The 19638-nt window shown below is 49.4% G+C and overlaps 1 protein-coding gene across 1 annotated transcript in view; it reads right to left on the bottom strand.

The window, feature by feature from the left end:
- Window positions 1-2636: 2636 nt before the first annotated feature.
- Window positions 2637-19638, bottom strand: part of LOC144260525 (sodium-dependent neutral amino acid transporter B(0)AT3-like) — a 113977-nt gene continuing 96975 nt past the window's right edge. The window contains exons 11-12 of the mRNA XM_077809179.1: window positions 6183-6345; window positions 2637-2792 (exon numbers count right to left, since the gene is read on the bottom strand). Of these exons, the coding sequence (XP_077665305.1) occupies window positions 2637-2792; window positions 6183-6345 (319 nt within the window). The remainder of the gene's footprint in view (window positions 2793-6182; window positions 6346-19638) is intronic.

The raw sequence follows: 19638 nt of genomic DNA, 5'->3' as shown, positions 1-19638 counted from the left end.
TGGACAAAGTCCTCACTGTGCCGAGCTCGGTGACCACCTCCCTGCGGTGGTGGTCCATCACAAACAACATGCTCCAAGGGATCCCATTCAGGGACAGGGCTCTGTCGTTAGAGCTGGTGTCCGACGAATCGGACCTGGGTTGGGGAGCCCATGTGGGGAACTTTCAAACCCCAGGCCTGTGGTCTCTACAAGACCTACCCCTTCATGTAAATGTCAAGGAACTCAGGGCAATGTGACTGGTGTGTATGGCCTTCTGTTCGCATCTGGAGAGCGAGGTAGTCAGGGTTGTCATGGACAACACAGCCGCGATGTTCTATATCAAGCGGCAAGGTGGGGCCTGATCCTCTGCCCTCTGCCACGAAGCACTTAGTCTGTGGAACTTCTGTATATCCCACGACATCTAACTAAAAGCCTTCCACCTTTCAGGCGCCCAGCATGTGAGGGCAGATCGCTTGAGCAGGGATCTTTCCTCTCAGCACGAGTGGTCTCTACACCCAGAAGTGGCTCACCAGCTCTTCCAAAGGTGGGGTTCTCCCCAGGTGGACCTATTTGCAACTGGGGAGAACCAACAATGCCCCTGCTCCGGGGGAGGCCTAGGGAGGGGCGCTATCTCCGATGCCTTTCCCCTGTCCTGGTAAGACCAGCTCTTCTACGCCTCTCCCCTGTTCCCTCTGATCAGCAGGGCCCTGGAGAAAATAAAGACGGACAAAGCCAGGGTCCTCCTCATTGCCAAGGCGTTGCCCCAGCAGCACTGGTACGAGACTCTCTCGGGGATGGTGATAGCCATGGCAGTTGCTGCTCTGCTTTCTCAGGACCAGGGCTGCCTCCTCCATCCAAACCTAGAAACGCTTCACCTCACGGCGTGGCTGCTCAGTGCCTAGGTGTTGAGGAAAGGACATGCTCGGAACAGGTTCAGCGCGTCCTCCTCAAAAGTGGACGGCCCTCCACTGTCCGCTCCTATGTGGTGATGTGGTCTTGGTTTTCGAGGTGGGCGGCAGGCCAGGGTGTTTCCCCAACGGCTGCCCCGATCCAGCTTATCCTTGATTACCTCCTCCACCTGAGGACACAGGGACTGGCGCCCTTGTCAGTCAGGAGGCACTTAGTGGCCATATCGGCCTTTCATCCCCCGGTGCAAGGGCACACGGTGTTTTCCCATGCTATGACTGGCCAGTTACTTAAGGGTTTGGACCGTCTCTACCCATATTCCAAGCCCCTGGTTCCACAGTGGGACCTAAACCTGGTGCTGGCTCGTCTCACGGGGGGCCCTGTTTGAACCATTGGCCACGTGTTCCTGGTCTCACCTCTCATGGAAGGTGGCCTTCCTGGTAGCTATCACGTTGGCCAGGTGGGTCTCGGAGCTCAGGGCCCTAACCTCCGAACTGCCGTATACGGTTTTTCATAAGGACAAGGTCCAGTTTCTCCTACACCCCGCATTCCTCCCGAAGGTGGTCTCCACCTACCACATGGGTCAGGACATTTTTCTGCCAGTCCTCTGCCCCAAGCCTCACACAACTAGTGAGGAACGCCGTCTCCACACGCTTGATGTGAGGCGAGCTCTGGCTTTCTACCTCAAGCGGACCAAGTAGTTCAGAAAGTCTTCGCAACTGTTCGTCATCCCAGCTGAGCCTGCAAAGGGTCAGCCAATTTCCATTCAGCGGCTTTCTAAGTGGATCACTTCGTGCATCCGTTCCTGTTATGAGCTGGCGGGGGTTCCCCCGCCGCTCATTGTGAGGGCACACTAGACTTGGTCGCAGGCCTCGTCGGCTGCCTTCATGGCCGCGTCCCCATCCAGGACATTTGTAGGGCCGCCACATGGTCTTTGGTTCACACGTTCACCTCTTACTATGCGATCGTCTCCCAGGCCAGGGATGATGCCGGGTTCGACAGGGCGGTACTCCGCCCTGAGAACTTGTGAACTCCTATCCACCTCCAACAGATATAGCTTGGAATCACTTACTGTGGAATACACATGAGCAAACACTCGAAGAAGAAAAGACAGTTACCTTTTCCGTAACTGGTGTTCTTCAAGATGTGTTGCTCATGTCTATTCCACATCCCATCCTCCTTCCCCTCTTTCAGAGTTGTCTGGCAAGAAGGAACCGAGGGTGGGGGGAGCACAGCCCCCCTTCTACCACGCCAGGCAGGGTCCCCTGGGGGGCACATCCACCTACGGGTACTGCTAGGGGAAAAACTTCCAGCACCGGTGCACGTGGCATGCATGCACACCTATTGTGGAATAGACATGAGCAACACATCTCGAAGTACACCAGTTACGGAAAAGGTAACTGTCTTTTCTCTGAAAAAAACAAGTTCTTGAGTTAAAATGTAGCATATTGTACTCAAATGGATTAATATTGGTGCTAATATCTCTCCACTATAAGAGATACTTTAGTTGTCAGTGCTGTATCTATGTGTATGGGCATGAAGTGGCCTATTAGATATTGAGAAAAGGAGAAACATTAGGGAATAAGGAGATATTGACAGTAATTTAAAGAGAAATACTGATGGTGCTACTGTCTAACAATTAAAATTTTCACATATTTTGCTGATGTATAGTTAGGATAAATACATATTCTTGAACTTTATAAAAAGCATTATCAGTTTCCTGAGGTGCCATTGGTAGTGTTTTCACAGGGTTAGGTTCCTTCCTTCTTTCTCCTTCCTAGCATTCTTTTGATCAGATGATAGAATGCTACCAGAGGTATGAATATACAAGGGAGGACTACCAACAGGACACAGATGGCCAGTATCCAAGCTGGATAGTCTTTCTCCTCCTTCATGGGAAAATCTTTCTATGGAGATAAAAATAAATATAAACAGTTACTGAAATATATAATGACTTATGGCATCAATTGACATACATGGAAAAATAAGAAGAAAAAAAGAAGAAAAATTATGCTAGCAATAAAAACAGGAGACCAGTGACACTGTTACTGTACCTGTTCTTCCAAATTGAAACATGAAGGGGTTTTAATGTATACATTTTACTGTAAACAAGTATTTAAACATACAGATTGGCATACATGAAAAAAACAGTATAGAATAACTTTTTAAATCTCAGATAAATCCAATTTTAAAAACAGAAAAATTAAGTTTATATTGAACTTAATCCCATAATTTTTTAACTTCATAAATCAGAAGAACTGATTTTTTTTCAATTTTGGCATTTTCAGTTGCAATTTTAGGTCACAATTTGTCCTTGGCTCTTGTGTGGGTTCAAGAACCATTCCATCAATTTTGCATGAGGCTTACAAGAATCAAGCAGCAGGTCCAATGCTACCAGGGAGACAAAAGGGACATTTCCCTCCCCACCCCAAATGATCTTCAAAGAGTTACAAATTATTGTCAGAAAGGCCACAATATGTACAGAGTTATTCAGTATGAAGCAGTGGAATAGCAGCAGATTGGAGAGTCTTCATCCTTTATATAAATTATAAATCACAGCAAAATACTGACACAGTAGCCAAATGTTGCTTTTTGAAACTCTCAGAATCCAAGATTTTCCAAGGGTCCAACTGTCCCTTGGATTCCTGGAAGGTTTTGGGGTTTTTTTTGTTTTTTTTTAAATAGCTACATCCAGGGATCCCAAAATGCTCATTCTCTCCCCTGCACTCCCCCATAATGGAACCCTAGAACTGGCCCTGCCAAGCAGTGTTCCTTCAGTGTGCCCCTACTGAGAAATATCTTCTCAAATGGGACAAAGAAGAAGCAGGGCCAAAGCCCTGCTCACTACTCACAACAGTTTACAGGGTGGATGAGACAAACAGAAGGCAGCAGGATGCTCTGTGTTGTGTTATCTGTCATGTCTCTCTGTAGACTAGGGAGCTCAGGGAAGCACAGTCCTTCTAGGAAGTACTGCTGAGGTAATATGAGTCTATACTACCCCCTTTCTAAGGCCTTGTCAGGATTGGAGAACTAAGTTGATTGTAAATGAACCAACTGTTTTGGACCAATTGTAACACAAATGATTCAGTGTGTCCATACAATCCGTGCTAAATTTTGTTAAAAGACAGCTTCACTCTTGCTCTTTTTCCACACTTGCGCTCAGTTGCAATGTCCTCTCGGTAACTATCTCACAATACCTGCTACAGCTGTAGATGCTCTGCAGTCGGAAGGATTTTCTGCAGGCAGTGTGGGATACATCTTGAAGCATATGGGACCCCTTGTGGAAGAAGTTATCAAACTTTCACTATCTCCTGGGAAACTCCCATAATTCTCATGGGGGTATCCCAGAACTTGTTTGATGTCAGCACAGTTACTAGGCTGTTTTGCAATATGGAGCCCAGGCGGAATGTTCTGTTGTCTTCTTTGCCAAGGAAGAAACATTTGTGCTGGAGCTTTTGAGGCATCTTCAGTGAGGATGTTGTGAGTATTCTGGGGATTCCTGTAGAGAGTCTTTGACCAATATAAACAGTGCATGCACTTCAATGGGGAAGGTTCTTGCAAGCAGTGCCTTCATGGCTGCAAGCCATACAGCGAGATGCAGTGTACATTGTGGAATCCTTTTGGAACTAGACCACAGCTACAGTTTGGTGGGACCACATAGTTCTCCAGACCTGGGGTAATTGGCAATGGCTGCAGCACTTCATTTTGAGGAAAGTGACATTCCTGGAATGCTTTCCTGTGCTGGTCCCGACCCTGCAGTGGCAGGCAGATATCTAGGTTAAGTGTTATCTACCCTCTTTTGAACACAGAAAAGTGAATGGCAGTTGCTCTGTGGAAGCTGGCCATACCAGATTGCTATTGGTCAGTGGAGAAGTATCATAAAGTTAGGAAGGCAGTGTGGCTTAGTGGACAGAGCACTGCACAGGGATTTAGAAGACCTGGGTTTTAGTCCTTGTTCTTCTGCTGGGTAATAGGCAAGTCACAGCCCTTCTGTGTTTCTCAGTTGTCCCAGCTCTAAAATGGGGATAACAATACTGATATCCTTTATAAAGTGCTTTGAGACCTACTGATGAAAAATACTATGTTCAAGATATGTAGTATTATTTAATCCACCATGGAGATGTGCAAAGACAACCATCATGTTTTTCAGTGTCATGTTATCAAGGTGGCCAATGGTCCATTACTTAATGAGGGACTAGAGCAGTTAGTCTTCCCAAATCATACCAGAACAACTGTGTATCCAGGTGCCCATTCTGTGTCTTCCACGTCAAGCCAAAGACTACATTAAAAGATGGAGTATAGCTATTTGATGATGTGGACCTTAGTAGATCCAAGGACCTCTAGATCAGATGGCCTAGAAAAATGTATGATGTGAGAATTTCTAAGGATTTAGTACTCTTTTAGAGAGAGTCAAATAGAACTCTTCGTAACAATCTTGGGACTAATTGTGATATTGGGGGCCCTGCATAGCCACTACTACCCTGCATTATGGGACCTTATACCGAAAATGTGCACAAAGCAAATAAGAAGATTCAACTGAGCAGATGCTGGGTGTAAACTGAGTGTGTTTTGGGGGGATGGTAGGCCAGCTGGAGATGACTTTTGACTTGCAATTACTGTTTTGCTTATTTGTTTTCTCCCTAATTTCTGCATTTTGCACAATGTATGTGAAAATAAAGGTATTTAAAAAGAATGAAATGTGCACGCCTCCACTTTCGCACAAATGGACCTGAGAGTAGAACTGGACAAATAATTGATTTTCAGTTCAGCCAGCAAACTGAAAAATCAGAAGTAGTATTTAGTTTGGTTCCGAAAATGTTTGGAATTTGTTTTGGAAAAGTCCAGTCAGCTTCAGAAATGTGTGTGTGTTCCCCTCATCACCTTTAGGCCAGTTGTTATGGCACTTGCCTTGGGATATGGGAGACCCAGCTTTTGAGTCCCTCTGCTGAAGAAGGAACATTAACTCACTGCTCTCCCCTCTGAAGTGAGCATCATAACCACCAGGCTATCGACTCTTTGCGGTTGGATTCCTCTCAGTTGCTACTGTTGAAGCTGTTCCATATAAATATTTAGTACTCACTGGGCCAAAACGAAAGACAAATTGAGTTTTTAGCCTGGTGATTAGGGAGGTACGAGATATGGATTCAAATGTCTCCTCTGAACCAGGAAGACAGAAGATTCGAATTACATCTCCTACCTCCCAGGTGAATGCCTTCATTTGGAAGCATCCGGAGATAGGAGAAGAGTGTAACAATGTTTTTTGAAAATAAATGGATTAAAAATATTGGACAACATACATATTTAGGATTCCAGGCACCATAGCTTGGTTGATTCTGGGTCTGAAGGGTAACAAAGGCAATAAAGACTGTAAGCATTAGCAGAGGGCTAATAATTCTCCACGACACCTGCCAGTAGAAGTTTGGTTGTCGTCCTGTCATCCATTTCACATCATCACTGAACCTATGAGCCAAATAATGTTTACGATTATTTTTAGATTTATACAATTTTTTTACATTTTTATTGAGAAGTATATTATATATTCTTATGTCCTTACCCTGGATTTTAATTAATAACAAAAACCTTTAAGTTACAAGTAAGAGGCCAGATCCTCAGCTTGTGATTTCCATACTTCTTAATGTTCGAATTGTTCTATAAATCTGCTCAGTGGTATGTGAGCACATGTATTGCTCTTAGAAACCTTAAACCAGATGCTCAGCTGGATGCAACTGTATTTACATCATCTGAGGATTAACCCTTCCCCCCCCAACTAATACAGCACACACACATCTTAAAAAGAAATTATCAGTGACCATCCCTTTATCTGTGCCCCCAAATTGGTATTACGATGGCAGTGTCTCAGTCAGCTTCCACTGAAATCAGGGTCTAATCTTTGATATTACTGGGATCTGGACTGAACTTTAATATGCATTTTAAACATGATAAATATGAATAATATAACTGCATGTATCATTGTGTATTATCAAGTTTGATGGTTTTTTATTACATGAACAGTTTGTTTTAATGTATAGGACAGATTTATAATCTGGAGTGAGAATTATGTTTATTCTATGTTCAAACAGTGGTTTTGTCTCCAATTATATTAGTCTAATTAGAGAAAGTTGGAATTATTTTGTTCATTAGAAAGTCTGTTTGGATGTCTTTATACTCTATGGGTTCTGGGGGACAGATTAGACAGACAGATTGATGAAATTCAAATACTATTGAATCAAATGTATTTTGTGGATAGTATTATGTAAGGCCAGACTTTTTCCAACTCTACATTAAAATCTCTAAATATTTAATACAGATAGCTTAGCGGAAGCGATCTACTGAATGCTTAAGGTCGTTTAGACTTTGTAGTGATTGTGAGGGTTGATGCAGGGGGCACATTTAAGTTTGCTTGGGTATCAGTCAGTGGCTTTTTTTTTTCTTCCTGCTTTAATTGTGTGCTTGAGGGATGGGAAGGTGTTTGGTGAGAGAGATCTGATTATTAAGGTTGGTGTTAAATTATTTAGGAAACCTTACCTTTTGATTTACAATTTTTAATTTTTAAATTGATTACAAAATATTTAAAGGTATGTCTTCTCATGAATTAACTTAGCAGCTTCTGTAGTAGTTGAACAACTTTTTATTTAAATTCCTATTTTAAAAATGTTTTAAGTGAAGCTTCTGTTAAAATTTAAATGGGAAGTGATACCCATAATGCCTGCAAAACCTCTGTTCTATATAGATGCTATATGCCCTATATTTAAGGCCACATTTTATTCATGGGTATTTTCAGTAAAAGTCATGGACAGGTCACGGGCAGTAAACAAAAATTCACCACCCATGACCTGTCCATGATTTGTACTGTATACCCCTGACTAAATCTTGAGGGACTGGCAGCCCAGGGGCTGCCTCAGATGCTTGGGGGGGGGGGGCTACAGGTGCTTGGGGGATGCAGCCAGGGAGGTGCCGTGGGTGCTCAGAGGGGGAGCGGCCTGGGAGGTGCCGTGGATGCGAAGGGGATGGGGTTGGCAAGCTCAACACTGCTCCCCAGAAGTAGTGATATGTCTGTCACTCAGCTCCTAACTCCGCATGCTGTCCAGACCCAAACGCCACCTCCGCACCTCCCATTGTCCAGGAACCATGGCCAATGGGAGCTGCAAGGGTAGTGCCTGCAGGTGGAGGCAGCATACAGAGTTAGGAGCTGAGGGAGAGACATCTTGCTGCTTCTGGGGAGCCCCCCCCAAGGTAAGCAACACCCAGAGCCCTCACCCCCTCCTGCACTCCAACCCCCCTCCCACATCTAAACTCCTGCTGCTGCTGGGGTGGGGGTGAGGGGGTTCTGGCCTGAGAGTGCCCCAGCAGACCCCAGGCCAGCTGCACCGGCCACTGCAGAAGTCCCAGAAAGTCACAGAATCAGTGACTTCTGTGACCTCCCTGACAGATTCGCAGCCTTACAGATATTCCATAAAAAACTGATAAATGAATAAGAAGTCAGTAAAGTGAGATACTCAAAAATAAAAATAAAGTGTCAAGATTAAGGTTGTCCATTCAACCTTATGAACAACCACCATCATCTGTGATGATGCTTCTCTTAATGATTGAGGAAGAGTAGTAATTTTAACCAGACTATTAACAAATTAAATAATTTTCAAACAAAACAAGAATAATTTGTAAAGTTACTAGGCTCCGCTTCTGGCGCTTCATTTCTTGGATTCTCTGATTTCCTCAGCTGCTAAGATATCCAAGGACTAAATCTGGGGGTTATGATATCTGACAATTACATAGTAGCCTTTGCAGAATTCTATTCCTTGGTAAAAGGCAAGGAGAAAGTATAACCATTATAAATATAGACAATTATAAAGAAAGAGGTAAGCACATAAGTTTTAGTCAAAGGATTAATTTCAGGCCATAAGGGAATTTATTTATATTTATTAATTTAATTTATACATATTGTGACAAAGCTCTATCCTTGCCTCCATGGGTCCCATGTTTCCTGGCGGATTTCGCTAGCCTCAGAGGCTCACTGTGATCCTCCACGTAACCCTTCTCTCTCTAGAGATAAGGGTCACAGTCTACTGAGTCATTTTCATCATAAGCCAGCGAGGGAGGTGAGGAGAACTTATCCTTCCTTGCACAGTCTCCGTTATCTCCCAGTCTCAGTGATTAATCAGGGGGCAAAGGTCGGGGGGGAGCCCGGGCCCACCCTCTACTCCGGGCTCCAGCCCAGGGACCCTAATCATAGAATCATAGAATCATAGAATATCAGGGTTGGAAGGGACCCCTGAAGGTCATCTAGTCCAACCCCCTGCTCGAAGCAGGACCAATTCCCAGTTAAATCATCCCAGCCAGGGCTTTGTCAAGCCTGACCTTAAAAACTTCCAAGGAAGGAGATTCCACCACCTCCCTAGGCAACGCATTCCAGTGTTTCACCACCCTCCTAGTGAAAAAGTTTTTCCTAATATCCAATCTAAACCTCCCCCACTGCAACTTGAGGCCATTACTCCTCGTTCTGTCATCTGCTACCATTGAGAACAGTCTAGAGCCATCCTCTTTGGAACCCCCTTTCAGGTAGTTGAAAGCAGCTATCAAATCCCCCCTCATTCTTCTCTTCTGCAGGCTAAACAATCCCAGCTCCCTCAGCCTCTCCTCATAAGTCATGTGTTCTAGACCCCTAATCATTTTTGTTGCCCTTCGCTGGACTCTCTCCAATTTATCCACATCCTTCTTGTAGTGTGGGGCCCAAAACTGGACACAGTACTCCAGATGAGGCCTCACCAATGTCGAATAGAGGGGGACGATCACGTCCCTCGATCTGCTCGCTATGCCCCTACTTATACATCCCAAAATGCCATTGGCCTTCTTGGCAACAAGGGCACACTGCTGACTCATATCCAGCTTCTCGTCCACTGTCACCCCTAGGTCCTTTTCCGCAGAACTGCTGCCTAGCCATTCGGTCCCTAGTCTGTAGCGGTGCATTGGATTCTTCCGTCCTAAGTGCAGGACCCTGCACTTATCCTTATTGAACCTCATCAGATTTCTTTTGGCCCAATCCTCCAATTTGTCTAGGTCCTTCTGTATCCTATCCCTCCCCTCCAGCGTATCTACCACTCCTCCCAGTTTAGTATCGTCCGCAAATTTGCTGAGAGTGGAATCCACACCATCCTCCAGATCATTTATGAAGATATTGAACAAAACCGGCCCCAGGACAGACCCCTGGGGCACTCCACTTGACACCGGCTGCCAACTAGACATGGAGCCATTGATCACTACCCATTGAGCCCGACAATCTAGCCAGCTTTCTACCCACCCTATAGTGCATTCATCCAGCCCATACTTCCTTAACTTGCTGACAAGAATACTGTGGGAGACCGTGTCAAAAGCTTTGCTAAAGTCAAGAAACAATACATCCACTGCTTTCCCTTCATCCACAGAACCAGTTATCTCATGATAAAAGGCGATTAGATTAGTCAGGCATGACCTTCCCTTGGTGAATCCATGCTGGCTGTTCCTGATCACTTTCCTCTCATGCAAGTACTTCAAGACTGATTCTTTGAGGACCTGCTCCATGATTTTTCCAGGGACTGAGGTGAGGCTGACTGGCCTGTAGTTCCCAGGATCCTCCTTCTTCCCTTTTTTAAAGATTGGCACTACATTAGCCTTTTTCCAGTCATCCGGGACTTCCCCGGTTCGCCACGAGTTTTCAAAGATAATGGCCAATGGCTCTGCAATCACAGCCGCCAATTCCTTCAGCACTCTCGGATGCAACTCGTCCGGCCCCATGGACTTGTGCACGTCCAGCTTTTCTAAATAGTCCCTAACCACCTCTATCTCCACAGAGGGCTGGCCATCTCTTCCCCATTTTGTGATGCCCAGCGTAGCAGTCTGGGAGCTGACCTTGTTAGTGAAAACAGAGGCAAAAAAAGCATTGAGTACATTAGCTTTTTCCACATCCTCTGTCACTAGGTTGCCTCCCTCATTCAGTAAGGGGCCCACACTTTCCTTGGCTTTCTTCTTGTTGCCAACATACCTGAAGAAACCCTTCTTGTTACTCTTGACATCTCTCGCTAGCTGCAGCTCCAGGTGCGATTTGGCCCTCCTGATTTCATTCCTACATGCCCGAGCAATATTTTTATACTCTTCCCTGGTCATATGTCCAACCTTCCACTTCTTGTAAGCTTCTTTTTTATGTTTAAGATCCGCTAGGATTTCACCGTTAAGCCAAGCCGGTCGCCTGCCATATTTACTATTCTTTCGACTCATCGGGATGGTTTGTCCCTGTAACCTCAACAGGGATTCCTTGAAATACAGCCAGCTCTCCTGGACTCCTTTCCCCTTCAAGTTAGTCCCCCAGGGGATCCTGGCCATCCGTTCCCTGAGGGAGTCGAAGTCTGCTTTCCTGAAGTCCAGGGTCCGTATCCTGCTGCTTACCTTTCTTCCCTGCGTCAGGATCCTGAACTCAACCAACTCATGGTCACTGCCTCCCAGATTCCCATCCACTTTTGCTTCCCCCACTAATTCTACCCGGTTTGTGAGCAGCAGGTCAAGAAAAGCGCCCCCCCTAGTTGGCTCCTCTAGCACTTGCACCAGGAAATTGTTCCCTACGCTTTCCAAAAACTTCCTGGATTGTCTATGCAATAGTATCAGCTATGGTAGCTGACCCTTTAGAAACATGACATGTACAATTCCCTGGGCTACTTCCCCCACAGCAGCCCTCACTTCCTCAAGCTCCACTTCACCCTTACCCCAGGGCCTCCTTCCTTGTGCCTGATATGGTGTGTACTACTCAACCTCTCCAACAGCACAACTTTCTCCCACAGCTCCTGACATGCATATCCACCTGACTAACTGGGAGGCTTTTAACTAGTTTCAGCCAGCCCCTGATTGGCTTCAGGTGTCCCAAGCAGCCTAGCCTTCTCCCTGCCTTCTGGAAAGTTCTTAATTGGCCCCAGGTGTCTTAATTGACCCGGAGCAGCTGCCATTTCACTTATCCTGGTACCAGGGATTTGTTTAGCCTGGAGCTAATGTATCTATCTCCCACTACTTTTCCATAGCCATCTGGCCTTGTCCAGTCACAATATATAAATTTTATATAAAAAAACATGCCAAAAGAAAAATAAATATCTTGATATGAAGATTTATTTCCTGATAGATGAAGAAATTTAGACAGACAGTCAGTGAGTGGAGATTTTAAAGAGCATATCAGGGAGAACAAATAATAGATAAGTTTGCTTGTTGCTTGAAGGAAGTTGTGAAGAGAAGAGTGTGGGAAAAGGATTCCTTTCATCCCAGGTACTTTGGGAGAGTCCACATATGCAGCCCGTCTGGGTGTTACAGTGAGGAGAGTATTTGGTGCTTACTGTAAAGTTCTGAAAATGTTACAATAAATGGAAAGATACAATAATACATTAAAAACAAACCCACGTATAACAGCATGAAGGTTCTTTTAAGGTTGGGGGATAACAGGGTACCACTCCAGCTGTACGAACTGTGAGATGGCTAAAGTAGGTGCTGGCCCCCATTCCAGCTGCTAGCTATCTTCAGCGGCCAGATCCGTGTGGGTCTCCTGCAGGAAAACTACTGGGTACCTTCCCTCCTGAAGGAAGGAGAGCACCTGGCACCTGCGGAGACCCAGCCTACAGCATTCAACGTTGCAAAGATGATGGGTGCCATGAGGAGGGCTGGGGGGGGGAATCTGCACCAGCAGGGATGCTCACAGCCCCCATTGGGCCGCACAGCAAACCATGACCTACCTCATAGTCGAGCAAGGAGTCACGGAAGCCGTGGACCCACTGGTAGGCTGCAGGGGCCTGCTTCTCAGTCCTTTTACCCTCCCCCATGAGGGCCCTTAGGGCCCAGAGGATTTGATGAAAATCCCTCCCAATCACTGGAGAGCAAGCTGCACTTGTTGCAGGAGCCATGGACATCTTCCAGAAACTCCCACAGCTCCTCTTGCAGCATATGGGGGGGGGTGTGGTCATCACTGGCCCCCAGCCTTCCTCCAGAGGGGCTCCCGGCACAGCCCTGTGGCCCACTGAGATGGGCAGACATAGGGAGGACCCCACGCACACACATGGCCCCTGATAGGCTGGCGCTACATGGTCCACCTCAGACCCCAGTTCAATGGGGTGCAGTGGAGGGAAGATAGCAGCCCTTAGTGGGTTGGGACAGGAAAACACAAAGGCCGCTCCCTGGGGATCATCCTCTGGCAAAGGGAAGGAGACAGCCCTAGGGGCGGCAATAGCATTGCAGGAGGTGGAGGGGATAGGGACAGGGCAGGGCTGGAGAGAAGAGCAGAGACAGGATCCTGGGCCCCAGTAGCCTGGTCACTGGGCAGCATCCCCTCTTGGTCTGGCTCAGGGGTCTGGGGGTGGGAAGGAGGTCCCCAGTGATGCTGGGCTCAGGCTCTAAGGCAGGTGTGACAGCCATGGCAGCAGGAGGTGGACAATCTTTAGAGTGGGGAAGGAACTCTGGCAGGCCCCACCAAACTCTAGGGTACAGATGTGAGGACCTGCATGAAATACACCCCCCCTCCCCAGCCTATTCTTACCAGCTTAGGTTAAAAACTTTCCCTGTTCTTTGTTTAAAACGCTTGGTGGTGACAGCATACGGTTCAAGGACAAGGCAAAGTTTGTACCTTGGGAAAGATACCACTTGGAGATGTCTTCCCCCCCAAAATATCCCCTCAAGCCCTACACCCCCTTTTCTGGGGAAGGCTTGATAAGAATCCTCACCAATTTGTACAGGTGAGCACAGACCCAAACCCTTGGATCTTAAGAACAATGAAAAATCAGATTGTTAAAAGAAGAATTTTAATTAAATAAAAGGTAAAAGAGTCACCTCTGTAAAATCAGGATAGAACATACTTTACAGGGTATTCAGATTCAAAAGATAGAGGATCCCCCTCTAGGCAAAACCTTAAAGTTACAGAAAACAGGAATAAACCTCCCTCTTAACAGGGAAAATTCACATAAAACAAAAAAACTAATCTGCCTTGCCTGGATTACCTATACTGTTGCAATATTGGAGACTTGGACTAAGATGCGTTGGAGAAGATGGATTTCTGTCTGGCCTCTCTCAGTCCCAAGAGAGAACCACCATGTAAACAAAGAGCACAAACAAAAGTCCCTCTCTCCCCCCACCCCCCAAGATTTGAAAGTATCTTGTCCCCTTATTGGTCCTTTGGGTCAGGTGCCAGCCAGGTTAGCTGAGCTTCTTAATCCTTGACAGGTAACAGGATGTTGCCTCTGGCCAGGAGGAATTTTATAGCACTGTATACAGAAAGGTGTTTACCCTTCCCTTTATATTTATGACAGGGCCCCTGCCAGAGAAGGAGGTCGGTTGCCCCGCACCAACGAGGGATGCCCCGGTGACTTGGGTCCCGGCCGCGGGGCACTGGCTGTCGCCTCAGTAGGCTCGGCAGCAGGGTACTGCCTGTGGCCAGGCAGATGGAACAATCTGGGGGACCCTCGGAGGAGGGAGCGGAAGCAGTGGTTAGGGGGTGGGAGCATGGGGAAAGGGGGGCTGGGGTGAGGTTGCCCAGATTGAGGCCTGTTGGCAGAGGGTCATCCTCCCCCTGGGTGACCAGGGTCTCGATCTCCTCGTAGATAGAAGGGAGATCACCTTCCACCACTTCGGGGCTCTCCCCAACAGCACCTGAAGTGAAGGTCGCCTCGGGGCTCGCAGAAGGTTCAAGATGTTAAGGGGGCAGGAGGGGCTCCATCGGGGGCCGCTGTGGGAAGGGACTCCAGTGCAGGGGGGGGCACTTCTCTCCAGTGCTGCCACGTCTTCCCCAGCCAGCACCAGTGGATGGAACACACCTGTGGGCAAGGTGGAAGGCTCGGCAGCGGTGCCCCGCTTCCTGGTCTTCTGGAGGGCCTCTGAATCAGATGGAAGGAGCAGAGCTCAAGCCTTCCACTTGCCCCGCTTCCCCGTACTAGGGCCCAGCCCTCCACGGCATCATCTGGGGACTAGCTAACAGGGATCGGGTCTAGGGGTAGGGGCGATCGATCAGGGACTTGGGGAGGTAATAGTGGGCAGTATGAGGGAGGGAAGATTGCCCCTGGGGCGGGCCCTCTCATATCCAGTGGTATCCCCACCGCACCGTCCTCCCTGCCAGATTGCAGGCAGTGGAGGCAGGGCTCTCCTGCTTGTCTGGGCTTACTGGGGGAGGTACCCCTTGGGCCTGAGCGGGAACAGTGGTGGGCTGGGAAGGAGGAGGGGTGGCGCCAGGCAATGACAGGGACGGTGCCCTGCTGGGGCTCTGGGGTCCCGGCTGCTCCTCCGTGCCAGGCCAAGGGGCAGTCCCTCCGGATGTGTCCCATTGTTCGGTAAAGGTAGCACCGGGCCTCCCCCATGGGGAGGTGCTGGGGGTCGCTGAGGCTGTGCCGGGCCAACTGTTGAGGGGCTTGTGGTCAACCTTGTTAACGTCTATGCCCTGACATTGGGCCCGGATCAGCTGCGTTTCTTTCAGCAGGTGTCCGCCTTCCTCAACACCTTGGATCCTCATGAGTGCCTGATCCTGGACAGGGACTTTAATACTACCCTCGAGGAGCGGGACTGCTCTGGGACCAAGCAGTGCCCAGCTGCCGTGGATGTCTTCCAGGAGATAGTCGACCATCACTCCCTGGCGGACGTCTGGCGTGACCACCACCTGGATGACGTCTCTACGTTCACCTTTGTCCGGGTGGAGGCCCATCGGTCGTGACACTCCTGGTTGGACCGCATCTACTTATCATGTTTCCACCTTTCACGGGCCCACTCCTCCAACATCCGGTCGGCCCCTTTCTCCGATCATCATTTAGCCACTGTGACGGCCTCTCTCTGTGCAGAGAGGCCGGGGCTGGCCTATTGGCATTTTAACAACAGCTTGTTGGAGGATGTGGGCTTCGTGGCATCCTTCTGGGAGTTCTGGCTGGCCTGGCAAGAGCAGCGGTGTGCCTCTTCCTCGGCACGGCTGTGGTGGGACCTGGGGAAGGTGCAAGCCTGGCTCTTCTGCTGTGACTATACCCGGGGCACCAGCCGATGGAGGGATGCAGCAATAGGGCAGCTGGAACAGGAGGTCTTAGAGCTAGAGAGGCTTCTGGTCACCAGCCCCGAGGTTCCATCCCTCTGTGGGGCATGCCAGGAGAAGCGGGAGGAGCTCTGGGCCCTCGAGGACCATCAGGCCTAAGGTGCCTTTGTTCGATCCCGCATCCGCCTCCTTCGAGAGATGGATCGCGGCTCCCGTTTCTTCTACGCCCTGGAGAAAACGAGGGGGGGGCCAAGGAACATGTCACCTGCCTTCTAGCAGAAGACGGCACCCCCCTCACAGATCCGGTGGAGATGTGTGGGAGTGCCCATGACTTCTACGCAGGCCTCTTCTCCCCGGATCTGACCAATCCTAACGCTTGCAGAGTGCTCTGGGACGAACTTCTGATAGTCAGTGCGGGCGACCAAGACTGGCTAGAGCTGCCTCTCACTCTGGTAGAGTTCTTTGAAGCCGTCCGCCGCACGCCCACCAATAAATCTCCAGGCATGGACAGGCTGACCGTGAAGTTCTACCGCGTGTTCTGGGATGTCCTCGGCCCAGACCCAGTCACAGCCTCCGCGATTTACAAAATTGGCATCCCGTCTCGCTCCTCAGCATGGACTACAAGGTCATAGTGAAAGCCATCTCGCTGCGGCTGGGGTCCGTGCTGGCGGATGTGATCCACCCAGACCAGACCTACGCCGTCCCGGGCCGCACCATCTTCGACAACCTGTATCTGGTCCAGGATCTCTTGGAACTCATTGCCTCCTGGTGCCCACCTTACCTCATGTGGAGACCTACGTGTAGGCGTTGGTGAGGGTGGTGGGACCCACAGCCATTGTAGCAGCCTCCAAGATGTATGGAAAGGTCGTGTTCTTCCTAGCATTGGAGGCTGCCGCCTAGGAGGCAGTGGAGAAGGGCCTGGTGGTGGGGGCCATGTTCATCGCCCTGGACCCGCTGGAGGACCTGGGTGTCTGAGTAGTCCTGACCTCCGTCCCTCCCTTCCTTCCTAATGCTGCCCTGTTACCCATCCTCTCTACTCTGGGGAAACCTATATCCATGATTAGCCCTCTCCCACTGGGCTGCAAAGACTCTGCCCTCTGTCATGTCCTCTCGTTCCACTGGCAGGTGCAGCTTCAACTGCAGCTGGCAGCGCCTGACGGAGAGATGCTCGAGAGGTCCTTCCTCATCCCCTACCGCGGAAACCCATCCTACAGCCCTGGGTGTTGAACATTGCAATGGTGAGAGGTGCCACGAGGAGGGCTGGGGGGGAGGATCCACACCGGCAGGGATGCTCACGGCTCCCAACGGGCCACGCAACAATCCATGACCTACCCCATAAGTGAGTAAGGAGTCATGGAAGAGGTGGACCCGCTGGTAGGCCGCGGCGGCCTGCTTCCCAGTCCTTTTAGCCTCCCCCATGAGGGCCCTCGCAGCCCGGAGAATTTGATGGAAGTCCCCTCATCGCTGGAGAGCGAGTTGCACCTTGTTAACGGGAGCCATGGATGTCCTCCAAGAACTCCTGCAGCTCCTCTCATAGCGTATGGGGGCCGGGGTCACTAGCTCCCAGCTTTCCTCTGGAGGGACCACTGACACAGCCCCGTGGCCCACTGAAACGGGCAGACAAGGGGCGGATCCCCGACGTGGCACCCGATGGGCTGGCGCCACGCAGCCCCCCTCAAACCCCAGCTCAATTGGGGGCAGCGGAGGGAAGATAGGAGTCCCTGGTGAGTCGGGACAGGGAAATACAGAGGCCGCTCCCTGAGGGCTATCCTCTGGGAGTGAGGAGATGATGGTCCCAGGGGCAGCAATGATATCATGGGAGGTGGAGGGGACAGGGATCCAGAGTAGGAGCAGGGCAGGGGTCGGGAGCAGAATCCAGGAGAGGGGCAAAGACAGGATCCTGGGCCCCAGTAGCCAGGCCGCTGGGAAATGGCCCATCTCAGTCAAGCTCAGGGATCTGGGGGTGGGAAGGGGGCCCTCCAGATGCCAGGCTGTGGCTCCATGGCCGGCGTAGTAGCCACGGCATCGTCAGTGGGGTCCCTACCCGAGAAGGAGGTCGGTTGCCCCATGCCCACGAGGGACATCCCATGGGGCTTGGGTCCCAGCCACATGGCACTGGCCATCGCCTCAATAGGCTCGGCTGCCATCAGCAGGGTGCCACCTGCGGCCGGGCAGATGGAGGAGTCCAGGGAACCCTCGGAGGCGGGAGCATGGAGAAAAGGGGGGCCGGGGTGAGGTCGCTCAGATCGAGGCCTGCTGGCAGACGGTCATCCTCCCCCTGGGTGACCGGGATCAGACCCAGGGCTTCGATCTCCTCGTAGATGGAAGGGAGCTCTCCTTCCACCACTCCGGAGTTCTCCCCACCAGTGCCCGAAGCGACGCTCACCTTGGGGCTCACAGGGGCTCCAGATGGTAACGGGGCAGGAGGGGCTCCATCGGGGGCCTTGGAGGGAAGGGACTCAGTTTCCTGATGCAAGTGCTGGAGGAACCAACTAGGGGCAAAGCTCTTCTTGACCTGCTGCTCACAAACTGGGAAGAATTAGTAGGGGAAGCAAAAGTGGGTGGGAACCTGGGAGGCAGTGACCATGAAATGGTCAAGTTCAGGATCCTGACACAAGGAAGAAAGGAAAGCAGCAGAATATGGACCCTAGACTTCAGAAAAGCAGACTTTGACTCCCTCAGGGAACTGATGGGCAAGATCACCTGGGAGAATAACATGAGGGGGAAAGGAGTCCAGGAGAGCTGGCTGTATTTTAAAGAATCCTTATTGAGGTTACGGGGACAAACCATCCCAATGTGTAGAAAGAATAGTAAATATGGCAGGCGACCAGCTTGGCTTCACAGTGAAATCCTTGCTGCTCTTAAATACAAAAAAGAGGCTTACAAGAAGTGGAAGATTGGACAAATGACCAGGGATGAGTATATAAATATTGCTCGGGCATGTAGGAATGGAATCAGGAAGGCAAAAATCACACCTGGAGTTGCAGCTAGCGAGGGAAGTTAAGAGTAACAAGAAGGGTTTTTTCAGGTATGTTGGCAATAAGAAGAAAGCCAAGGAAAGTGTGGGCCCCTTACTAAATGAGGGAGGCAACCTAGTGACAGAGGATGTGGCAAAAGCTAATGTACTCAATGCTTTTTTTGCCTCTGTCTTCACAAACAAGGTCAGCTCCCAGATTACTGCACTGGGCAGCACAGCATGGGGAGGAGGTGGCCAGCTCTCTGTGAAGGAAGAAGTGGTTCAGGACTATTTAGAAAAACTGGACGTGCACAAGTCTATGGGGCCAGATGCGTCCGAGAGTGCTAAAGGAATTGGCGGATGTGATTGCAGAGCCATTGGCTATTATCTTTGAAAACTCATGGCGATCGGGAGAAGTCCCAGAAGATTGGAAAAAGGCTAACGTAGTGCCCATCTTTAAAAAAGGGAAGAAGGATGATCCTGGGAACTACAGGCCGGTCAGCCGCTCCTCAGTCCCCAGAAAAATCACAGAGCATGTCCTCAAGGAATCAATTCTGAAGCACTTAGAGGAGAGGAAAGTGATCAGGAACAGTCAGAATGGATTCACCAAGGGAAAGTCATGCCTGATTAATCTAATTGCCTTCTATGACAAGATAACTGGTTCTGTGGATGAAAGGAAAGCAGTGGATGTGTTATTCCTCGACTTTAGCAAAGCTTTTGACACGGTCTCCTACAGTATTCTTGTCAGCAAGTTAAAGAAGTATGGGCTGAATGGATGCACTACAAGGTGGGTAGAAAG

Source organism: Eretmochelys imbricata, chromosome 2 (assembly GCF_965152235.1).
Source record: "Eretmochelys imbricata isolate rEreImb1 chromosome 2, rEreImb1.hap1, whole genome shotgun sequence".
NCBI classification, from domain to species: Eukaryota; Metazoa; Chordata; order Testudines; family Cheloniidae; genus Eretmochelys; species Eretmochelys imbricata.
The sequence above is the reverse complement of the archived record's forward strand: the minus strand, read 5'-3'. Positions and strand labels throughout refer to the sequence as shown.